The 23,941-nt window shown below is 31.0% G+C and overlaps 1 protein-coding gene across 1 annotated transcript; it reads right to left on the reverse strand.

Annotated features, from left to right (window-relative positions):
• Positions 1–170: 170 nt before the first annotated feature.
• Positions 171–23,503, reverse strand: LOC124532409. Its single transcript, XM_047107311.1, has 5 exons — positions 23,451–23,503; positions 2,216–2,445; positions 1,928–2,031; positions 1,742–1,857; positions 171–1,662 (listed from the first exon to the last, which is right to left on the reverse strand). The coding sequence occupies exons 2-5, from the start codon at positions 2,441–2,443 to the stop codon at positions 812–814; spliced, it is 1,299 nt and encodes a 432-aa protein (XP_046963267.1). The 5' UTR covers positions 2,444–2,445; positions 23,451–23,503; the 3' UTR covers positions 171–811.
• Between the last annotated feature and the right edge of the window lie 438 nt (positions 23,504–23,941).

Consider the following 23,941-nt stretch of genomic DNA (forward strand, 5'->3'; position numbering starts at 1 on the left):
AAAGAGTTCTTTGTATTAATTTTTTTGATTTTTAAATATGGTTAAATTAAAAACTTCAAAGTAATTTTTAAGAAGTCTTTAATACATATATTGTTGATTAACATTGTAATTGTTAATACATACACTAAATTTAAACATACATTGAAATCTTCTATAATTAATGATTTATCATTTGATAATTTATAAATTATATATTTACAGGCTCAGTACATACTATTCTTTTGCCAATTAAAAAAAAACATTGAAAGGAAATGAAAATGCCCAAGAACATCGATAAAAACTTTATTCATAAATGACGAAAGTCATATTCGTCTTTTAAGCGTACGTTTCTCCCGACGCGACGTCCTTTTAATTATCTGCTATACAATGATAAAGTTAAATTTTTTAATGGTTAACATTTGATTACAAGACATAGACTGTCGACAACGAGACGGGGCGGGGTCCGGAGCGCGCGGTGGGAGGTCGCGTTGAGCGCGACGTGGAAAGTGCGCGTCCGGTCATTACAAATACTTACAATTTTCTAACTAACGATAATTCTAATAATTTGATTGCTAATATCAAAAATTTTACAATGAAAATAGATTTTACTCTAAAAATAATTGAACGCAGAGCGAGCGTCGGTCGTGAGTCGACTCGGGACGACCGGCGCTGGCATCCAGCGTGCAGTCTATCACATTGAAAGATTTATAAAGTAAGGTACATCAAAGGCGACGGTGAGAAACCTCGAGTTGTTCTCACTTGCCGCCCGAGAAATAATTCAGTACTTGACAAATAGGTATTATGTTAAGAATTTTTAATTTTTCTTCTTTGTTTACACAAAAAGATCTTTCAGCGATGAGCATAGAGATGCATCGCAGCCCTCTTCTTCTTCGGATCTGTTTATGAACCAGCGCTCACCTTCACTGCGCCCCGCTCGGCTTGTGCTCGGTCGTGCTTCATTGTCGGGTTTCGATTTGGTTACTTGCGGCCCTGGTATACCGGACGTCGATGGTCCGGGATTGACAGTATTGCCACTACGTAGGAATACTTCAATAGCGCTTCCGAGTGCGCTTGCGTCAACTACTGAGCCCGATGGCTTGTCCCACACGACAGCGGCTGCATCTCCTGTTGCTGGCTTAGCATCTGGTGCGAATGTCACTCTTGGTTTCTTTGTCTCATTTTCTTTCTTCTTAGTTGCAAGTGTCTGATGTCGCCGAGTAAACCAAGTCGTTCCCGATTCTGATAGTTTTTCACGTAATGTAGACGCATCGAAACTGCTAGAGCGCATATCAGCCAGTCGTCTATTGCGGTCAGGCTTACCGCATCGATCTATTTCTGTAGCAGAAGAAGTCAGAGCATTTAACATAAGCTTGAGATCTGTATCAGTGCAAACAACACCCGCTCCGGCCCGCGGCGGTATAGGAGGAGGCATTTCTGAAGCACGACGACGTGCTGGAATGGGTGGCAATGGTGACCCAATGAAGTCCGAGTGTCGACGTCCACTTTTTGTGTATCTGACGGAACTACTCATGGGAGACCGTTCATCGAGAGGTTGAACTTCGCAAACTCTTTCGTTTGACGTGTTCCAGAGACGCATTCGTACTTTGCGTGCTTGAACGATATCGTCCATAATATCCAGTTGAAGGTTGTGCGTGCTTCCCAGATTGTCAGTAGCTGGTGGACCTATAACCATTGAGCATATGAATTATTTTAATAAAGATTTTTATTTTTTTCTACTATGAGAATGAAAACTTAGCATTACATTTTTTCGCACCCGAGTCTCGACGACGGGAAAGAGCAGGAAAAGCCGCAATTGATTCACGACGACCTCGACCGAAGAGCGCCTGAGGCACTCTCGATATTGTCACAACGGAATGTCTAAAAAGAAAAATACTCATCGTACAAATGAAATATAACGTTTTGGTTTATTCGCTCCGACTTCAATTACCTTCGGCCTCCAGGCTTGGGCGGAGCTTGGCTTAAAGTGGCCAAGAAAGCTGCTTCTCGGGCCTCACGCGCCACACCCTCTCCACGCTCCGATAATCGTCGCACCTGGCACGTTTACAAAGTAATTTTACAATGAAACTTATAAACTCATTTAATTAAAGTAATTTTATAATTTTTGTATCTATATATTATAGAGTAAAATAAAAGGGAAAATTATTTAAATATATTTAAAAATTTTAGTGAAAAGTATTTTCTTATACAAATATAATTTCTTAATTTCAAATGATACCTGACTAGCAGTAGGTCCAGACGTGCATGACGGCGTTGGAAGAGAGTGCTTGCGAGTTTCGCGCCACGGCGACAGGTGGTATGGATCTGGTGGAGACTCTTGGTCCTCAGAGAACCCACGGATGGGTACGGGGGACCGGTAAGATTCGGCGTCTTCAGCCCCACTCTCCTCCACCACGATCAAGGGCTCGCCGCCGCCGGCGATGGCCATTGAACCGCGCCGCATCATGGCTATAGGATTGACAATTATTTATTTGTTTAAACAGAGGCATGCTATCTAACATATTTTAAGTATAAAAAACTGTAATAAAGCTCGGAAAAATACGATATGAAAGATAAAATAAATGTTCGAAGCGGTAGTTATCCAAAATTATTTTTCAACGTACGTACCTATTGAACCATGCTCTTCCTCTTTTTATACGGTACATGTTTCTTACACGTAAAATATGTTGCCTATGCAATGAAAATGATACAAAAATATTATTAATAAATAAATAATTTGTTTTTTATATGAAATATAAAATCCGAACCTACTATGTTATATTTTGTAAGTAGAATTTGAAGTACGCCACTTCAGTGCAGCCAGACACCTCCATTCACTTTAATTAAGAAATGCTCTGCAGGTGGTTTTGAATATAGTGAATGCCTTTACAACCTACACTTAATTTTGTTCAACATACAAATTTATACTGGATTTTGAATTATATTCGCTAACATTTGGCTTAATTAAAATCATGTTAGTTAGAATAGATGTAATATGCAGTTAATTATAACTAACTTTATTCTGTCTTTCTTATTGAAATAATGAACTAACAAATTATTTATCATCTGTTTCTAAATTGTATGTCATAGGTTTATTTATAAGTTCTTTTTTCAAATAACTTTTTTTGCACAAGCTTATTTAAGGCTGATTGTTATTTTATATATTTAATACTATATCGGTGTCTCATATTAAACATTTTATCCTTGATATGCTTTTATCAGCTCTCTTACTCGCAATGCAGATAATATTTTGTATTTTGAAATGAACTTAAATTAAAATAGGCCCATACCCATTAAGAGACTTTGACAATAAATTTTATTTTTTGCTTTAAAACATGAAGCAGACAATTTGGTAGATAAGGATGGTAAGTGGTCACCACCGCTTATGGATATTGGCCATGAAACATTGACCATTGTTATCTGAATATGCCACCAGCTAATACAGTTAGTTATATATTAGAATAAGAGAAAACTAACTCCAGAGCAGCCTTAGAAAGCTATACTACAAAGTAAAATGTAAACCACATATCAATATCAGTATAAAAATTCCTAACAGCAGAGGTCTTCCTACAGGTTCACGAGGATATTTAATGGGCTGTTAGTAAACTTTATAAACGATGTCACATACACTTTACGTGTATTCTTAGAATATTTGCCTTTAAGGTAGATATCATATTTGTATTGGTTCGTAGCGGATTTAACGAGCATTCTCGTAGCATCGATCAAGTAATATTTAGACTCCGGATTAGAATATAGCTTCAGATGGATTTAATGTTATTAAATAAAGCTTAAATTATATCATTATACAGCTGTTTTTGATGTTAAATTCGATTTTTAAATAATAGGTTATTTTATGAAGTTTTGATAAAGATTAAAAATAAAACAAACATACTTATAAAGATAAGTATGTTGTTTCTGTGCTTTATTATATATTCAGTTTGAATTATGTTTTATTTATGTAGCTCATTACTAATATGACGTCAGTTTGATGTGTTCCAAACAAAGGCAGAAAGGTTGTTATGTGAGATCAAATAGCTCGTCATAAGACAGAGATCGTTTAAGATTCTCCGAGAATAAGATTCTTAAAATCCCTGTTTATTTGAGCGAAATTTAAACAAAATTCTGGGTCCAACGCTTTGATTTCCTTTGAAATGTTTAATGGATGTACGTAAGATGTTTTATTAACCTTTCAATGTCATAAAACTACTATAAATTTTTATAACCGGAATTATATACCAAAATGCTTCGAGCATCATGGAATTCGGTATTTTGATATCCAAAGGTATGATAGAATATTTATTAATTTAGGATACCTGGCTTGGGTTCGATTACCCGGTTCAGAAAATTGTATTCTTTAAGGAATTAATGTTAATAAATTTTATGTAAATAAAGTTGTACAAATAAAAAAAATCCTACGGTAATACTATTAATGCAATGAAAATAACAAATAGATAAATGACTATAGTCGGAGTTTTGACCTCGGTCTGGGTACCTCTGATATATATTTACTTACGATCAGCTACTCAGCTTGCTATTAAATATTTTGGCTAAAGGTTAAAATTAATAATGTTTCTATGTACAAGTAAATAATAGTCTTTTACTGTAACAGGTCCTAGATTCGAATAAACTAGACTTAAATTGATATAAGAGATTAAATTCAAATCCGCAAATAAATAAGTAAATGAACACTAATCGTATTAAAATAAATAGTTACCTTATGTGTGCAGTTTAAAAGCACAATGTACATAGAATAATTCTTCTGTCTATTTACTTTTCAGTGTATATAGTAATCGAGAATCAAAGGCCGCTATCGCAATTTACAGCCAATGCTGGTTCGGTTATCCGAAGCTCACAAAAGCGAACCGTAATATAATCATACAAAATCTCAATCGATATATCAACAGGTCCCCAAGGCTGCGCGGTAAGGGTTGTCAGCTGGGGCGATAACGGATTTATTTATTTATTAAATATATTTGTTAAATTACTATATTTTGATGTTTTGTTATTTATTTTGTTTTTACAAAATAAATCTTCATAATACTTTGTAATTTTAGACTATCACTATTCATTAAATTATATTTAAAAAGTTAATGTACGTATACATTGAAAATATATTATTATTTAATTATTTTACAAATAACGTATTGAAAAGAGATAATCACAGTGTTTCAAGTTGAAAGCCCCAGCTTTGACCCGGTTAAGTGACCTAGAGCCTAGCCGTAGCTGGAAAATGGCTGTCTCTGTTACTTTGACAAGTCTGCATAAAACAGAACTCTTGCCTCGACGCCTTTTAGATAATATCAAACTGACGTTTTTGCCTTATCGTTACATCTCTTTGAATAGCAGGTATGGTAGGTATGGATTCAGGTATTTGTTGTAATCATGAGTTTTAAACATTCATGGAAAGTTTATAAATATTGAAACAAAACATTATAAAATATAAATGCATCTACCAATCCCTATGTGTAGACATTGTATAACAGGTAACAATAGCTATTTCAACGCGTAGGGCGAGTCTACTGTCAAGTGCAAAAACACGGTTGGTGGAGCGTTACTAATGGGGTCTGTTTCAATATCATAATGATATTAAAATATTGTTTTGTTTTTATTTCCGAGATTTCTTACTTGAGAAAAATAATTACGTTCTTTTGTTTCTATCTTGCTGCAAGCTATATGTGTTATAATTAAGTCTTACATATATATTATGACTTTAACGAGGTTTTATGAGGTTTTATGACGATAGGGAATGGTATTTGAATGATTATATTTTACTGTAAAAAAAACCTACTTATTTAGATTTTGAAATAAGTTCCATATTAAAGCAACATTCTTCGCAATGCTGAATTTAAAATAGTCCGAAATAAAGTTTCTTACCTTATTATATTGGTAAACAGTCATATTAAATATCACTGTTAACAGTATCGGCAACAGTTTGGAAGGTGAGTGATACTACAGTCAAAAACTTTTATAGTGTCCATTTTTAAAATATTTTATGTCCTTACATCACAATCTTTTGCCATCAGGTAGCCCGTTCGTGGTCCGCTAACATTTTTGAAATTAAATAATTTTTCACTTTGCAAATAAGATCCGAAATAATCTATATTAATATTATAAATGTGAAAGTAACTTTGTCTTTCTGTCGCTCCGACCTTACGATCAAACCGCTGAACCGAATATGATGAAATTTGGTATGAAGCAAACTTAAACTCCAACAAAGGACACAGGCTACTTTTTTGCCTGACACATGACAACCAACATCCTAAAACGCAAACGAAGTCGCGCGCGACTTCTAGTCTATTGATATTAATAATATTATTTTTATACAGCAGAAGAGTCGTATGTAAAATATTGTTTCAAATGTTGCGTAATATTCGGAATATGTATTACATTGCGTTTCTTTACTTAAACTCTTATATTAATATTAACAAGAAAAATAAAACGCATCATAAATGAAAAGTTACTACTTTTCGTTTAGTTTGCCAAATGGGCCGTCGCTTTATGCAGTACGGGGTTATGAGAAATCCCTTCATCCATGCCGTTATAGATTATTAAAGCCTATTGGAAACAGATTACGTCTCTACATGAAAATCTACTCAGACACACTAAGGTGGAATCGTAAAAGGGGAACGAGCCCTCTTTTAATAAAATATAAAAGTTCCTTTATAACATTTATAGTGTCGAGATGGCCTAGTGGTTAGAACGCGTGCATCTTAACCGATGATTCCGGGTTCAAACCCAGGCAAGCACCGCTGATTTATGTGCTTAATTTGTCTTTATAATTCATCTCGTGCTCACCGGTGAAGGACAAATTTCATAGAAATTCTGCCACCTGTGTATTCCACCAACCCGCATTGGAACAGCGTGGTGGAATATGTTCCAAACCTTCACCTCAAAGGGAGAGGAGGCCTTTAACCCAGCAGTGGGAATTTACAGGTTGTTGTTAATTGTTGTTGTTGAATTACTAGTTCTCGCCTGCGGCTTTACCCGCGTTTTGGGGAGTGGCTGTAGATAGATTAGTTTCATATTAAATTTCATCAAATTCGGTTCGGTGTTTTAATCTTGACAGACACACAGATCGATTTATTTACGCATTTATATAGATAGTAAAGATAATAAAATAGGACAAAGAAGTTTCTATATATAATATAATTTGCTAGAGAATATGTTGAATGCAGAACGATATTTAAAATAAGCTGTTACTTGTGGTTAAGCGCGCTCTGCTATTGTCTTTGTTCTGTCTTCAGTAGATTTAAAATAATACTACGGTTAAACAATTTCTAGAATATCAAGAATATCTTTCGAAGAATTTCTAGAACAAATTACAAAAAAGAATAAAAAAAATTGATTTACAGTTTTTATAATCATTTTGATCCATATTTTTTTCGAGAGAAGACAACACTTAATACGGCCATCATTCCTAAAATTAAGTGGAAAAAACAAAAATCGCATAATTACACTGGATATTATTTTATTTTATTATTTTTAAGTCAGATAAATATGGCGATATTATTTTAACCCGATTTGGTTGAAGAATTTCTTTTAAAATATATCATTATGAATTTTGCGTTATCTCAAATTAGAGCCCGGGGCAGAGTTCGCCCTCATATCCGTGATGCTCGATAAGATTTAACTGTACTTATCATACATCCTCCGAATAAACTTAGTAGACGTCTCAGTAATGTACAAAGTTTATTGACAGTTATTGGCGTTGCGAGCACGAATTAATACAAGAGCAGTAACTAACAACTAATCGAAATTTACTTTAGCCACTCGATTAAGTTTGCTCGTATCGAGTTAATGTTTTAGAGAGTTCGGGCTTGCTTTAAGTTCGGCTAAAACTAGCGACATTTGTACACATTTGGCCCTACATTAGAACGTTTTGTCTCTGAAGACGAAAACAATATTCTTTAACTGGTCACACTAAAATAAACAAAATTTGATAAAGCCGAGTGGGTACATTAGTTTTATTATTACAGTTAATAAAAACGAGATATTTACCATGCTTTCTATTTTTATTTGAACAAGACATTCGTAGATAGTGTCGAAATATCGAGCTCCATTAAATAAAAATAGAAAAAACATAGTTGATATCCCGTTTTTAATAACTGTAATAATATAAATAAACATGCTAATTTAAAATCTTAAATACATTAGTTTTGTTCAGGATTCCCTTTTTAAAATATAGTATGTTCTTACTAATTTGAAATTCGTACATATATTGAGTTTTGCTTACATTTCGTATTGAAATAAAACTTATTTTAGAGTGTAAGTTATGGGCTATGTATGCCCCGGGGTGTAAGGATCCATTCGCAAAGTGATACATCACAATTATCGAATTTCGGACAGTCCCTCGACGTTTTTTGTTATCTCGTAAACTTCGGGAGAAGGGAAAAGTTATAAACACGTTTTAATATTAATTTCAACATTGTCTCCGACTCAGAAGGTTAGAAGAAAATAAACCATTATTTTTGTTGTTGATTTTTATACCACTTTTTAATTTAACCATAAATACTTAATCAATTTCACATTGAAATGAACAGTGAATCTCCGATGTATGTATTTTATATGATTGTGTTATTTAAATTTAAAAACGATACTCCCATTTATAAAACGAACCGCAATTTCTAATGCTTTGTAAATAATTAAGATTAGGGTAAATAAAACGTAAGAAATAAAAGAAAAATCATCGTCGAGAAAAATTTGAAGCTAATATTCATAAAAGAGGATTTATTTCAAAAGGAATTCTAAATTGTGGAGTGAAGTGTGAAAGATAATATATAAGAAATAAGGGCAATAAAACGTAGCAAAGTTAAAAGGCTCGTAATAAAGGGAAGAATGGTGTCGAGGGACCCTAAATATCACTTGGCTCGGAGTGTGGGCCCTGAGCTTCGGGTTTAATTACGCTGTTAGGAAACCGCCCGCCTTTTACAATACTTGTTTTTCACTTATCATTTTACCGTTTATGAGGAAACCAATGTAATGTACTTGCAGAATGTTTTGTTTTGCACCCAATATTGAAAATTAATTTCGTTCATTCTTTTGTCTTCTTGAAGGGTATCTTATTTGTGCGACTTATTAATTATTATAAGTTATTACAAGTTTGATAAATTTACTTTGTATTTTGATTATACAGCATCAATTTGCAGTCAAATAATTACTCCAGGTTTCTTGATTGTAAATTAACAAAATATTTTCAAACGTCAGTTGAAGTTTTTCGAACGTTTTTGTGAGCAAATATTCCCAACAAAAACTGACAGAGTTGTGTGAGCGACGCGACGTTAGAACCGCAACGTAAGCGAAAATTTTATCAAAGAGAATGAAATAACTAAAATTGCTATACAAAGGTTTCGGGAGCTGTATTCGATAAAAAAGCTACAACAGCTGTTCTAAAAGAGAGCGCATATAAAAATCATACCGGGTTTTTTATTTACACGGACGGATTGACCTATTTTGTTATTTTATATTTTTGCACAAAATCGATACTCGTCTATTTTCAGTCAGCGAAAAAGTTATTTTTTTACCCCAAACTACGTTCGCTTGATTTTGCATAACACCAATTTGCGAGCGAATGTGAAAAGTTTATCTTTGTTTTAGTGTGTTTTCATGGGCTTTATTTCAGCTAGGATCCATTTTAGCGACAACTTTATTCTGCTTGAGTATATTACTCTTAGAACAAGAGTTCATTAACATTTGATAGTATCAGTAAATAAATCATATTTAATTTAGTTCCAATTAAAATTTTCAATTTCACTAACATAAAAAGTAAAGTCAAATCAGTACATATTACGTACATTGACTATCTATAATATGAGTATAATTGCCTTAGGATTATAAGTTGTAAAACATAAGCGACCAACACCAATAATATTCCCATTTATTTAATAGTATGTCTTTGTATTAAATAAAGACAACAAATAGCACATCAGCTAAGATTATCCTCTTTTAAGTAAATATTACTCACAAAAAATTATATTTATTATCTGCGATTGACGCGTTTAATGTTTATAAAATATGTTAACACTGGAGACAATAAGATGAACAGTAAATGTTAGCACTCATGAGTGAAAGTAATTTAAGGAAATATAAAATTATAAATGAAAGAACAACTTCTAATAAACTGTCATAGAGTAGATTGTATTCGATAATTAGAGTATGCGTCTTGAACAGTACACAGTACCTACGTAACAGTAAGATATAGACAAATTATTATTTTTATAATGCATTAGTAGTGCAAAAACATTCATTGAAAGTATAAAACGTCGCATTATTGGCCCCTCTGATGACAGAAGAGTTGGTCCATTTTTTGCGCAGTGGATCAGAATTTCGATTCAACGGGGAAATGTTTCTGATCTAGTCGTCATTCCGAATTGATGATTTGTACAGTTTTTTTTTAAATTTATATTTGTATGTAATTGTTGTAACCTTAATGAAAATTATGATTATACATATATATTGGTGTGTATTAATCATCCTAAACCTAAATATTCTTAATATAAATTTTGACGGTAAAAATATAGAAATTATTATTTATTATTTAATTTGTTATTTGTAAACAGCATTTAGTGCAATTAATATTACAGATTACAAATATTTTCTCTTCTATATTCTGTTTATTTTTTTCTTCAGAAAAATTTATTTATGTTCGTTTACATCCGACGTGATTTTGTTTTATATATTATTGTTTATTATTTAATCTCAATATACTAAATATCCGTGCTCTTGTTTATTTTAATTGCTAGTTTTTAATTTATTGCACATCTCAAGCTTGTTGGTTGTGTTCTATCAAGAAAAGAAAAAACTCCAAGTTTTATATAGTTCGTATATGATATTTTTATTTATATTTTTATTTGTTTACGTATAATTCATATATAAACACACTTTATATTATTTCATTGTCTTCTTAATTTAAAACCTTCGTCCCTACCAATGCATTGCCGGTATGTTTCATGGCGGTTCATCACAGTAGAATGTACTTTCTTAACCGGTGGTAGTTTCACTAAATTATAGTTGTTAAATGACGATTCAAAAGTGCTTGATAAACAAAGCCTACTCGAAAAAGTATATTCTGATTTTGATGACTTTAATGATTTCCGAATACGTTTATGTGTTTGTGTTATGAATCTGTATAATTCTAAATGATCATATCGTGCTCTTTTTAGCATTTTGGTATAATACGTTATTTATTCAATGATTGCCATATCACAATACGTCAGTGAATCAATAATAGTAAATAATTAATTTCAATGAGGACTTCAATTAGTATAAACGAATTGAGTTATCTGCGTGTCGAAATTTATTATAAATTCAAATAAAGCCTTATAGTTATTTAAGTTAATTGTGTTTATCCTGATTTTAGTTATAATAACTACTGTTATAATTTGAACGCACGTAGTAAACACATTTACGTAAGTTTCGAATTAAAAGTAGAATATATTTTTAGTACTAATTTCGATTTGGCCTTTTATTGGTGTTTAATAGAAGGATGAAAAATATTTTAAAACTGAGTTTCAAGAAATATTATAATATAGTATATCACTCCAGTATACTTCAAGCGTCGGTTTTAGTTGATTAAATTCACAAACCCCAAAGAACAGACAATTAAATAAATTCTGGATTTTTTCTATCGAGAAATATTCACAGAACCTAAATTGGTTCCTAAATTTATTAATAATGAAATTAAATCATCAATTATAGCATATAAAGACAAATTACATAACGAAGAAAGCTTCCAAAACGAGATATAAATATATTCAATAAAATTAACTCCGTATCGAAAACATAACCTTGCTTTTTTAAGTCTATTAAAGAGGTTTTATATTACTTTATAGATGTATAGTACGACACAAATTAGATGTAGCATCGGAAAAGGAAATGGAATGAAAATAGATCCGATTATTGTCGATTTACACAACCAATAGAAAGAGCTCCCTATCGCGCCATTCGACGCTATTGGTCGCTATAGATTCACGCGTCAGAGAAAGCAAGTGCTTGTAAATCGACGCGTCAAATTGACGAATATATTAGGTCATATGATGTTACAAGTTATTACATTTGTGCAAAGATCATATTCGCATGAGAAATAAATATTGATAATTTGGGATAGCGTACTTAATTCGGATGTGATCGGTTTTACGAATTTTGCTGATGCGACATCTAAGTCGTGTCGTACTATACTTAGGTGTCTACTACAAAATATAATATTAGGCATTATCACAGACATCCGATCAAGTTATCGGATTGCGTAAACATTGTTTATACTGCAAGATTAACTACGCTGTCGCAATTAACCCTCTATTCTCTATCATTACATTACTGTGAAAACACGTACTCAGATAGACCTAGTTGGACACAATATTATTGTTTCATTATCGCCATTGTTGGTTAGAATTTAACACTACCACAGATAATTAATTCATAATTACTTAAAATTATGATTTAAAAACATAAACAAGGAAAATGTAATAAATAAATATAATATAATAATAATGCAAAAACACGATAATTTGCGACGCTTTTCGTGATTGTATAATTGTATACGATTCATAATAACTTATTATTGTGATTAAAAGTATTACATATGGTAGACGTAGATGTGAAATCAAAAATTTTTGATCTAGAATTTCTATTACACCGGTTTTCATGGGTGCGGCGCCACTCTGGTCCTGGGTTCGATTCCCAGCTGAGACGATGTAGATTATCTTTAGTTTTCTATGTTGCCTTGTTTGTGATACCGTTGTTACTTCTGATTTTCCAAAACACAAGTGTTTTAGCTACTTACATTGGGATCAGAATGTATGTGATGTTGTCTCATATTTATTTATTTTATCGTAGATAATAGGTTATATATAATTAATTAAACCTATCGTCTACCACCAAACACAAGACGCGTACACAATCTTGTTTCGTAAGGGATTAAAATGAAAGCCAAAGCAGAAACTATAAGAAATAGCAAAAAATGCTCAAATGAATCTCGCTCGGGGCCATTTGCACACTTGAATAATTCACATTTTAATGTATGCACATCACCAAACACAAGCCATCGACATAGATTTTCAATACTTGATGAAAAAAAGATAGAAATTAAAATTCTGTCGAAATATTTTATGGAAGGGAAATATGTTAAATATGTTAAATTCGCGTTTATTAAACTAGCAACCATTTTTGTGATACTGTGCATGATTATTAAAATATAGCTCATATTAAAATTACGTTATATACCGTGGATTTGTTATTATGGAACTGTTATTGTGTACATTCATATGTAGTACATATGCATGTATACATACGCAATATTTTTAGAGTACAATGTTATTTCATATTTTTTATCTTACGTTATTATGTAAAATTTATTCTAATAAAAATAACGTCAATAGCGCGATGGTTAAAAGGGTCGCCTAGTAATGTTAAAGTCGAAATATCATTTCTGACCCAATGGGTTATTGTCGTACCCACTAACACAAGTGATATGGTTAAAACGAGGGCTAAATAGGAATTTAAAATTAGTTTCGTAATTAATTTGTGGCATTCCTTTTATTTCTTTATTACAATATAAGTATATTCATTTTTTATATTTAAATAAATAATATTGTATAAAAACATCGCATTGGGTATAATTTTACAACATTTAAATGAATGTTAAAACATAACTTATTTATTAAATTCTACCGGGAGCTTATTCTACTGAAAGAATATCAACAAACAGTAACTTTACCTTTTTAGGTAAATTATCTTTATAATTGTGTATGCCTTGTCTATATATTTTAGCATTAATATTATTGTACCAAAGCGTTATATCTCTGTATAATACAGTAATAATTTTCTTAGACTAGAATGAATGACATTATTATCATCCTCTTGATAGATTTCGTTTACGTACGACATAAACTCTATATTTCTCTAGGTATATACTTATAGCATCGATACTCCGAATGGTAACTGTTTTTTTATATTTTTTATTTGTTGTTGGAACCCAGAACCTTTGGATCTGTGGTCTTGTTGAACTACTACATCAACGAGGCAATCAGAGTAAAATATATATACTATATTAACAAAGTCGCAAATGAAACAGAGGATGTAGCTCATAAAGAAAGGGTCTTATTGTTGTATTATTTGAAGGGCATGTCAGTTTGCCGATTTAAACTAACTCCATTAAAGGAGAGGGGTCCGGAGAGTTTACCATTTCACAAAATAAACAACTTGTGTTTCAATGTTCTATGAAATGGATTTTATATTTTTAAATCTCTCTTTCTATCCTCGTAGAACTTAGAGATTTTTGTAATTGTTATGGAGTCAGTCAGATTTCTGAATTTCTATCGACATTTGTAAGTACTTACAATTTACTCTAATTACTTTAAGCTATATTGTATAATGTTATTGCAGAACATGCGATCATTTATATATATATGCTTTTATTTGTAAGCAGTATGATACGATTCACAATCTTTCGATCGTTTACAATCTCACCAGATAGATTTTATAATCTAACGCAAAGCAATTTTATACATAATACATAATATAGCAAGTAATTTATACGAACCAAGATGCCACAGTGGTATGAGAAATTTAATCCTAATCGATGATTTAATAACCCAGGCAAGTAATGCTGAATTTCATGTTCCTAATTTGTTTTAAACTGAAGAAAAACATTCTTTATATGTCTTATGAAAATCTCATAAGTATCCAATAAACTATATTGGAGTAGCGTAATGGAATAAGAACTAAAGCTTCAATTTTAAAAATGGAGCCTGAACCCAGTTTTGGGACTTCATAAATCATTTATGCTTTCCCGTATTCGATCTTGACCCTTGATTGTGATCCTCTTTTATCCACTAGACGATCACGACTCCCATCTATCTCATTAAAATAATAATAACGATCGTATGCCACGTTTCTTCGTAATACATATATTCGAAAATAGACAGTGCAATCTGCGAATTAAACATTAATTCTGTTTTGTATATTTTGAAAATTTCGTATTATATTATTGCATGTACATAGGTATATATCTAACATGAGATTCTCTCGCTTCCGTGGTTGTTGAACATGCATAATAAATTAATTGAATTCCTTCATCTGAAACCATCAATGATGGAAAAATTATTTACAAATACTCGGGACCGATGTTAATAAAAACTGTGGAAGTAAATATTACGTTAACTTATCGAGAATGTAAATGAAGAATTAATTTCATTTGACTTACGCAGGTTTCATTCATCGTTAAGTACGAAATTAATTATGAAGATAAATTAACTTTGAAAATATTTTGTCGTACTTATTGGGATTTAAACATATATTTTTTACATAGATACTACTACCACCTAATTAATACCTACAGATATTACTACTGATTAAGATTCTAGTGTCTGATCTATTGGACTATTTTGGGCGTTACCGATCATATATATAAATATATATAGATAATTTTTTTGTAATCATAGATGTAAAACTATAAAATTATAAAAACTTTGATTTCTTTATGGAATTTTCAGAAATATGTATAAATACGAACACCCAATAAGATAACAACGTAGATTAACATATTCTATATGTTATTTTAATAGTTATAATAACAATATGCAAGTAGTTCTTCAAATATATATTTTTAGTACGTAACATGATTCAACTTTACTACTTCATTCAATCTGTATTGTATCCCTTTTCTTCTCCTTTGATGGAATAGGTGAGCTATGACTTTACTTTTTAGAACCAATAACATTAACAACCGTTTACAAAAGATGTGTATTATATTATATTCATTTAATATAATCTGTCAGTGCTAAGCTTTTGCAACAGCAATTACTAAGACATTTCTGAGACTGTGCTTCTAGCAAGCGCCCCTAAAACGTCGCTCCGACAATTTAATTTACTACGACGAAGACGAACACAAGATTCACTAAACCTGCATAATATCACCATAAAATGTTCCCGAGAAAACCTTACTAAGAGGATTGAAATGTGCCTTTTGTGACGTTTCTACAATAGTTTTTATTGAGAGTGGTGATTTATAGACGGATATGCTTTCATAATTCAATGACTTTAATACTATTACTAAATTAAATTACTTCAATCCTAAAATTAAAAAATGATTTTAATTATGTTGTAGAATCGACTACTCTAAATCAGATTTATTTTCTGACAAAACTGTTTTAAAAAACTATTCATAGATATCATGTATTGTTTAAGCCAAAGTTTCTTTTACCCTCATTCCTTTGCCTCACTAGTCATGGGCTATGGTTGCTATTCCCAAGAGAGACTAGTCAATTACGTAAGACCTATTGTGTTTAAGTGTCATCGGTAACCGAGAAGTTTTGTGGAAATCAACTGTCATGGCATGGATGGTTATAGAGGTAGGGAACGCTCAAATAATGGATGGATGCGAACACGCGACTGATGGATCGTGTGAAAGACGATATGGTTAGAAAGAATGTTACTTGTGAGATGACGTCAGACAGAGAAGTATGGAAGTAGAACACATGCTGCGCCGACCCCAAACAAAATTGCGATAAGAGCAGGAGGATGATATTCATTTCTTCACCTCCTAATTCAATTTAAGGGCCGAAAACAATTATAGTGCACGATAATCAAAATACAGGCTTTAGATGTCACGGAGGTAACCACTTCTCACTTTCATATTTCTGCTACTGGGAATGTCATCGTCAGAACTCAAAAATCTTAAAATATCCGATCCTGCGTTTGAACCCATTATTTAAATAAGTAAATAGAAAGCCAGAAAAATAACCAAATATGTCATACATTTGTTCATAATAACCTTTGGAATTAAGAATACGAGACGATTATTAAAATGCTTATGAAGAGTCTATATTTATAGAAGATCTTAGGTTTTATATTAATAATGTCGTAATATATATTATAATACATATTTTATTTGATGTAGAATAAACTTAACAATCTTTTGGTGTCCTGTTCAGGTTACCAGTACTATAACGATTTAAATTTTGATTTATGGAGTTCGGTATTCGCGTACGGGTCAGATTATCTTTCAACAACATTCTGAATGACTGTGTTAATTCGGTTTTATGGATTTTCACCATGATAATATATTCTTTGGTCTATATCTAACTCTACATTGGTAATGGCATTGTGAAGATGAGAGATTGCTAGTTGATTTTCTCCAATTACGTAGCTCCCTTTTTTTATCTTAAATTAATTATGCATTCTACAGTTACAAAATAATAAATGTTATAATCACTTAAAGTTTATTTAAGAGCGAAATTTATTTATTTATAAATATAAGAAATGTTACAGGCTGGAATCTCCCAATATTGGGAATTCTTCTTTTCACTCTTCGTTCAGGAGAGATCACGAATTTTACTCTCAACACAAATTAAGCACCTGTAAGCTCAGTGGTGCTTACACGGATTTGAACTCGTCATCATTGATTTAGATTTTCCAGCCAATGAGTCATATTTATACATGTAATCCATGTAGTACATATTATATTTATTATATACCTATTTTATTATATAAACCTATGAAACAAAAGCCGATGCAGAACCTTTGATGGTTATATGTTATTCATTTTTTGAATTTTGTTAATCCATTAATCCAGATTTAAATTTTATTGAATGCCCAGTGAAGCGCCGAGTTACTGATAGTGTATGAATAAATTGTCATTTTTTTATACAGGGACGATAAATACGATCTATATATAAATAGGTGAACGCAAAACCGTTCGGTTCTTTGTTTATCGAACAATCTTTTTTTTGACACAACCTTGCTATTGTTTCTATACTTCTGACAATAAAGCGATTATTTTAGTAATAAGAGTTATATATATATATATATATATATATATATATATATATATATATATGTTTGTCTGTCGTCGTTAGTCGTTATTGTCAAATTTCGACCTCTGAACATATAGCAAACGTAGAACAACAGTAATACGGTATGTCTGTGTGCGCACATACGTGTGCTAGATAGATTTAAATATAACTCTGATAATAAGTCAGTCGACATATTTTATAGACAAGTAAATATAAAGGTTTCTAGGACATTATAATTACAGCGTAAAATATTTTTTACGAACGAAAAGCTGTAAAAATATTTGCAACATAAATTTTATGATTATTTTTTTTTAACATCGAAAACATTGATAGTACGTGTTAAATATTTTCGTAAATGAATCTTAATATTAATAGAATTGGTTTATATTGAGTGTTACCAGCTGTTAGTTACGTCTTAATGGTTTAGTCATCTTGCGGAAATAGAGCTTGATGGGTAATCTTCCAGTCGATATAACCGATTTTCGATTGAATGTCAAATTGAAATTTAATCAGTCTTGTGTTTAAGCATGCGTTAGAAATCTATTTATTATATACTGGTCTCTCCGCTCTGTATTACCGCTGTCAATCGTTACTGTTCCATACCCTTAGGCCATTGTAAAATTATACTACTTATCTCAATATCCGGCCTACCGAATACATATTTAAAAAAAATCAATTATTCTCAAGTGGTATTGAACAAACGGACAATTTATCGGCTTTGTATATATGATAGCAGAGTTTTGATTAATGCTAATTTAGAAGGGTTTAGTATATATATAGAAAATATAGTAGTTGTATATTTTGTTACTTCATAGGTATATGTTTAATTTTATGACATATATTCACTTTATATATATATAAAAAGATTCAACTAATATTTATTCCTCTTAATCATATAAAATACAGTATATTATGGAGGCAACAAATTTATAAAAGGAGTCCAAGTAAATAAAAAAAAACTGAAGGTCACGAGGCTTTATATCTGATATTCCAGATGAATGGGTTTATCTGAACTTCATGTGATATTCTATAAAAAGGTTGCGATGGAAAAGTATTCAGTGTAAATATATACTGAGATAAAAAAAGTATTTACTTTTAATTTAACTTGAATCATCATCAGGCATCGACGCCTGCCAAATGCATAAATTATTTTTTTATATCTTTACTTTAGTTGTGTTTATTTTAAAACTATACTTTACTAACTATATATAATATCCGTATTGAAATTATATTTGTTTAATACTATTTGTTATGTTTTTAATAATATTTGTCACCTTTAATTAAATATTTATGTGAAAAATTAAAACAAAATAATAGAATTATAATTATTTATATTGATAATGTCTGATTCATTTAACATTAGTACCTACTATGTTAAATCTATTTTCTTGTAATATATTGAAATGTTGCGAGCATTTAACATGACCATGACATTATTATAAAGCTCTACGTTTTATTGTGTTACATATACATCAAATAAAAATGAATAGTTTAAAGGTAAAAGAAGAATTGATTTTGTAACGATATTCTGTTTTATGTATTTCATCCTGTATGTAAAAACTCTAAAACATTCTTATGAGACGTGTGCCTGTTGACAGGCTTATAAAAAAGGAATTTCATCTAACTTTATTAAACCTTACACTGAAATTACGACAGAAATTATGGAATAATGTTGTTAATGAAAAAGTAAAATATTGCGGCATTTTCAGAAACTTGTTGATGTCATTGATATAATTATTAAGTGCATATTTAAGTTAATTCTTTTGTTTTTTTTTGTTTTAAATAAATGGCCCTAAATTATTTGAAGTAGTATTAATATTCCTTTTTAAGTTTATAAACACAAATTGTGTAAGGAGTGGCGACGATAATACTCTATTTTCGATTATGTCGTTTTAAAAAGTGTATTAGAATTACGAGGTTCATATTTCTGATATCTATATAGAATTACACAAATTACATAATCATAACTCATAATGTACTCATTAATTATATTACACTTTTTGGGACAATAAATGTGTAAAAATTATCACTTTTGGATGTGCTATAACGAAAAAAAAAGTAGCGCTCAAAATACACGTATAACAATAAAAATTTAGGCGAAGCAATTACCAATTGTGTGGGCTTCTCTCATCAGTTTTATGACTGTAGTGGAAGATTTATAGTTGTGCGAACAGTTATTTCGGTTGCGTACATCAAAGCTCTCTTTAGTAAGTGGTTTACGAGGTGGCTAAGGCGATGACGGAATCGTACCTTCGCCTGATTATGTTGAAGCAATGATTATTTTTTAACACAGCTTACTTATTGCGACATATATTACAAACTACCTGCTACCCGCGGCTTTGCTAGCGTAGAAAATAAGAATATATTTTAAAATTAACTTATAATATTTTATTGAAGTAAGACCTCTTTGTTTACAACACTTTTTTCCAATTAAAAAGTACTCTATGTCATTTCTCAGACTCTAGACTATTTGTGCACCAAATTTAATTTCAATTGGGCCAGTAGCTTGAAAGCGAGACAGACATACAGACAATGTTACTTTCGGATTTATAAAATTAGTTTGGATTTATTGTATAAGAAATGCAGAATATTTGATTGTTTTGTGAAACGAAACTTAGAGACATTAGAGTTAAAAAATCACCTCAAGCGGCTTGGCGGATGTTGTCGGCAGATGAAGTCGACAAAGCTTTTGGGAATTACAATTTTACGTGATAGTTTTATAGTCATGACAAATAAAAGATTGTATTTATGATAAGAATCTATTTTGTAAATTAATTACAATTAGTTGAAACAATCGAATGTATATTTCATTAAAATCATTTTGTATTTGGTATTCACTTTGATTAAAATGATTTATTTCTTTATTGAAGTATAAAGCTTAAACAACCTTAAATTAATTTTTATTGATGATTATTTTTTATGGGGCAGATACTAAAGCCAAGATGGACTGGATAGTGATGACTAGTGATACATGAATCTTAAACGAAGATTGGCTGTTTACACCGGAGTTATTTTTCATGTGCATAATTTGTGTTATTTTTAGTACATTTACATTTACAGTTACATTTAAGCATTGATTTACTGATTTTATTATTTAAAAAAGATAATTATCTATCACAACCAAAAACCGGACAAATTATAAAATCGATAAATTAATTGAAGTAAGCAAGTATATAATGCTCCATTGTTTCCGTAATTTCAGTTACCTTTCAATATGTCGTAATGAACGTTTGTTTGTTTGAGGCCATGTTGTGTCGAGTTAAAAGCCCGCGCGAATGGTTTGACACATTTACTTTGGTTCGTATGTAAATGTGGTGACTAGGGTTGCCAGGCCTTTAAATACAATCCGGACTCGGGTTTAAATTAGTCCGGACAGTAGGTCTAAAATCTGTCATTTATTTTTTAAAGGTGGACGAAATTTTTAAATTTGGATTGTATTTTTTAACAATCGGCATTATTGCATTAACTCCACAAGTACTGCGTGTTATGTGTAGTCTATGTGTGTGTATGAATGACTAGTGGAAATAGTTCATGCGGTAGATTACTTTCACGTCATTACCTATTAAATATAATTCAGTCATATTTATTTTATTTATAATACATATTATAAAACGGCTACAATATTATTATTAAAAGAAGTTACTATTGTACAGAATAATTGTTGTATGAAAACCATTTCTAAAAGTAAAGCGAAAAATTCGTAAAGATAAATGGGTTTATTGTATTTAATGAGAGAGAAATAGAAGGAGGGAGAAAGAAAATAAAGCTAAAATACAAATCACGTAGTGTTGGCCTACAAATTAATATTTATTATTAAATTTGATGAGATCGCTTGGTTTATAAATTGTATGTAATGCAATTAACTTGAATAAGTATTTCATATTTCGCTATGCTCGACAGTCGTGTGTACTTGTTAAACGCTTTGCTATGGACATTAAATATTAAAATTATAATATAATTTATGCAAGTGCTTTCATAATTGTCTCTTACTGGAATTTTATATTGTCATTTAAATTTTATTTTATTTTTAATTTTATAGTACTACAATGTCTTATGTATATTCTTTCGCGAAGAACCGCCAAAAAAGCGTTTAAAATTAGATATGATAATCACATACAAATAAATTAAAACAGATAAAGAACTGCTTTTAAGAATCGAGTCATTAATATACGGTACATATAAAAAAGATACACTAAAATTGTCTTCTCATCGAGCCTAAAAATATGTATTACAGATGGAATATTCAAGATATATTTTCTAAAATTAAATGTTCAGAAAAAATGGTATAATAAGAAGTTACACGGGTTTTTCTATAATTGGTAAACTTTTTTCTACTCCTACACGCTTGAGCTTACTAATTAAATAACGCTTAGACTTCTCGCCACGACGGAACAAAAACTAAGAATTAATTATAAGAAACTTATAAAGGCGGGATTACAATTGCTTGTCTGTTCTCAAAACTATTTAAATTCATTTCAATCAAACATAAAATCTGATAGAGTCACTGTCATTCCGACCTCTACTAAAATTGAAATCTAATTTTCACTTTTCGTTCGATTGTGGTTCAATTTAGTGTGACAAATGTAATTTAGTTGTTTAAAATGTTTTTGAATTAAATATATATTTTTTGTTTATTTATTTATTTTTAGTTTGAAAATATTCTCTTTTTTTGACAGATGCATGTTCGAATTGACAATTATTTGAAAATGGAATATGATGATAAATTTCTTAAAAATTAACGGCCACTTCACAATAAGAAAATAATCCGTCGGAATATTACGCGAACAAATTTAAAGTACCGCCATAGATTATTAATAACATTTTATAGATTTTTTTAATAATAGTTTCATAAATAGTTATATTATGATTTTTATTAATTAACAATATTTATATATAATAATGTTTGTACTAACGAAATATTTAAGCATTGATATCACGATTAAACATGTTTCACTTTAATATATGTAAGCTATAAAATATTTTAAAATAAGGTATTTAATTTAGAATATTATAAAAAGGCTATATATAATTTATAGTTATTTAAAGTGAAAGTTTAAAAACTGCCAAACATTTTAAGAAAGGGACATCGAATATATTAATTATTAAAGATTTTAGTGTTTTTTATTGAAGTTGAGATAAATTATTTAACTGATTAGATAATTGTCGCTTAATTTGAGTTCATAGTTGATTGTTTCGCATGAATAAGACGGTTCAGCGGTCCCGGCGGGATTTTAATACAATAACTTCTTATTGCTTCTATCTGATAAAGAAAAAGGATATTGCATTAAGGGGGGGGAGATTTAATAAAGTAAATTTATTTCAACGAAACTACGCAAAGAGACTGATATTGTTTTTGAACTACAAAGGGTTTTATTTTGTTTAATGTTATTTTTTTTAAGTTGACGTTTATTTTTTCTATAAAAATGTCAATACAGAGAAATATAAGACTGTTTATACTAAAATACAATAACTACGACAGACACCTATATTTTTTAAACATTTGGAGTCGGAAAAAGCGCATGCAAACACCGAATATACGCCGCGAATAATAATTGCGCGTGTCCATTATTCACGAAATTTTGCGAAGATTTGTGCTCCGCGCAATTAGTATCCACATGGGGTGGGGGGCGGTTGAGTGGTACGGGTGTGGGGGTAGGGTTACGTGCGTGTAAGCGTGGCGCGTACCGACGGGTGCGTGGTGTGCGTGCGCGGCGCGGCGTGCACTCGGAACGGCGGTCGGAGATCCACTGCGCGGGACACGCGGGACACGCTGCAGCCTCGCCCGGACCGCCGCCCGCCCACTCCCGCCCTACATACTGATACAACCCCTGCTAAAAGTTAACTTCCCATTGACTGCGAGCTCAATCCCATCAAATTCAATAATCTTACTTCACGCACGATGTATTAGCCACATTGATTTTTGTCTCGTGGGTATTAAAATGTTACTTGAGTACAATGTTTGTACTTTTCTGATGCAACCCATTATTAGGTTTCGCTTTTATTGTAATTACTACAAAGATATATATATATATACATACATGTGCATATATGTGTTTATTTATCAGTGTATCACATCTAATTCAATTAACTTTTGCCAAAATAAATTTAAGCCTTTTTACTTCATTATACATTAATTTTAATACTTTTAAAATAATATTTTGCTATATATCTACCTT

The sequence above is a fragment of the Vanessa cardui genome, chromosome 9 (assembly GCF_905220365.1).
Source record: "Vanessa cardui chromosome 9, ilVanCard2.1, whole genome shotgun sequence".
NCBI lineage: Eukaryota > Metazoa > Arthropoda > Insecta > Lepidoptera > Nymphalidae > Vanessa > Vanessa cardui.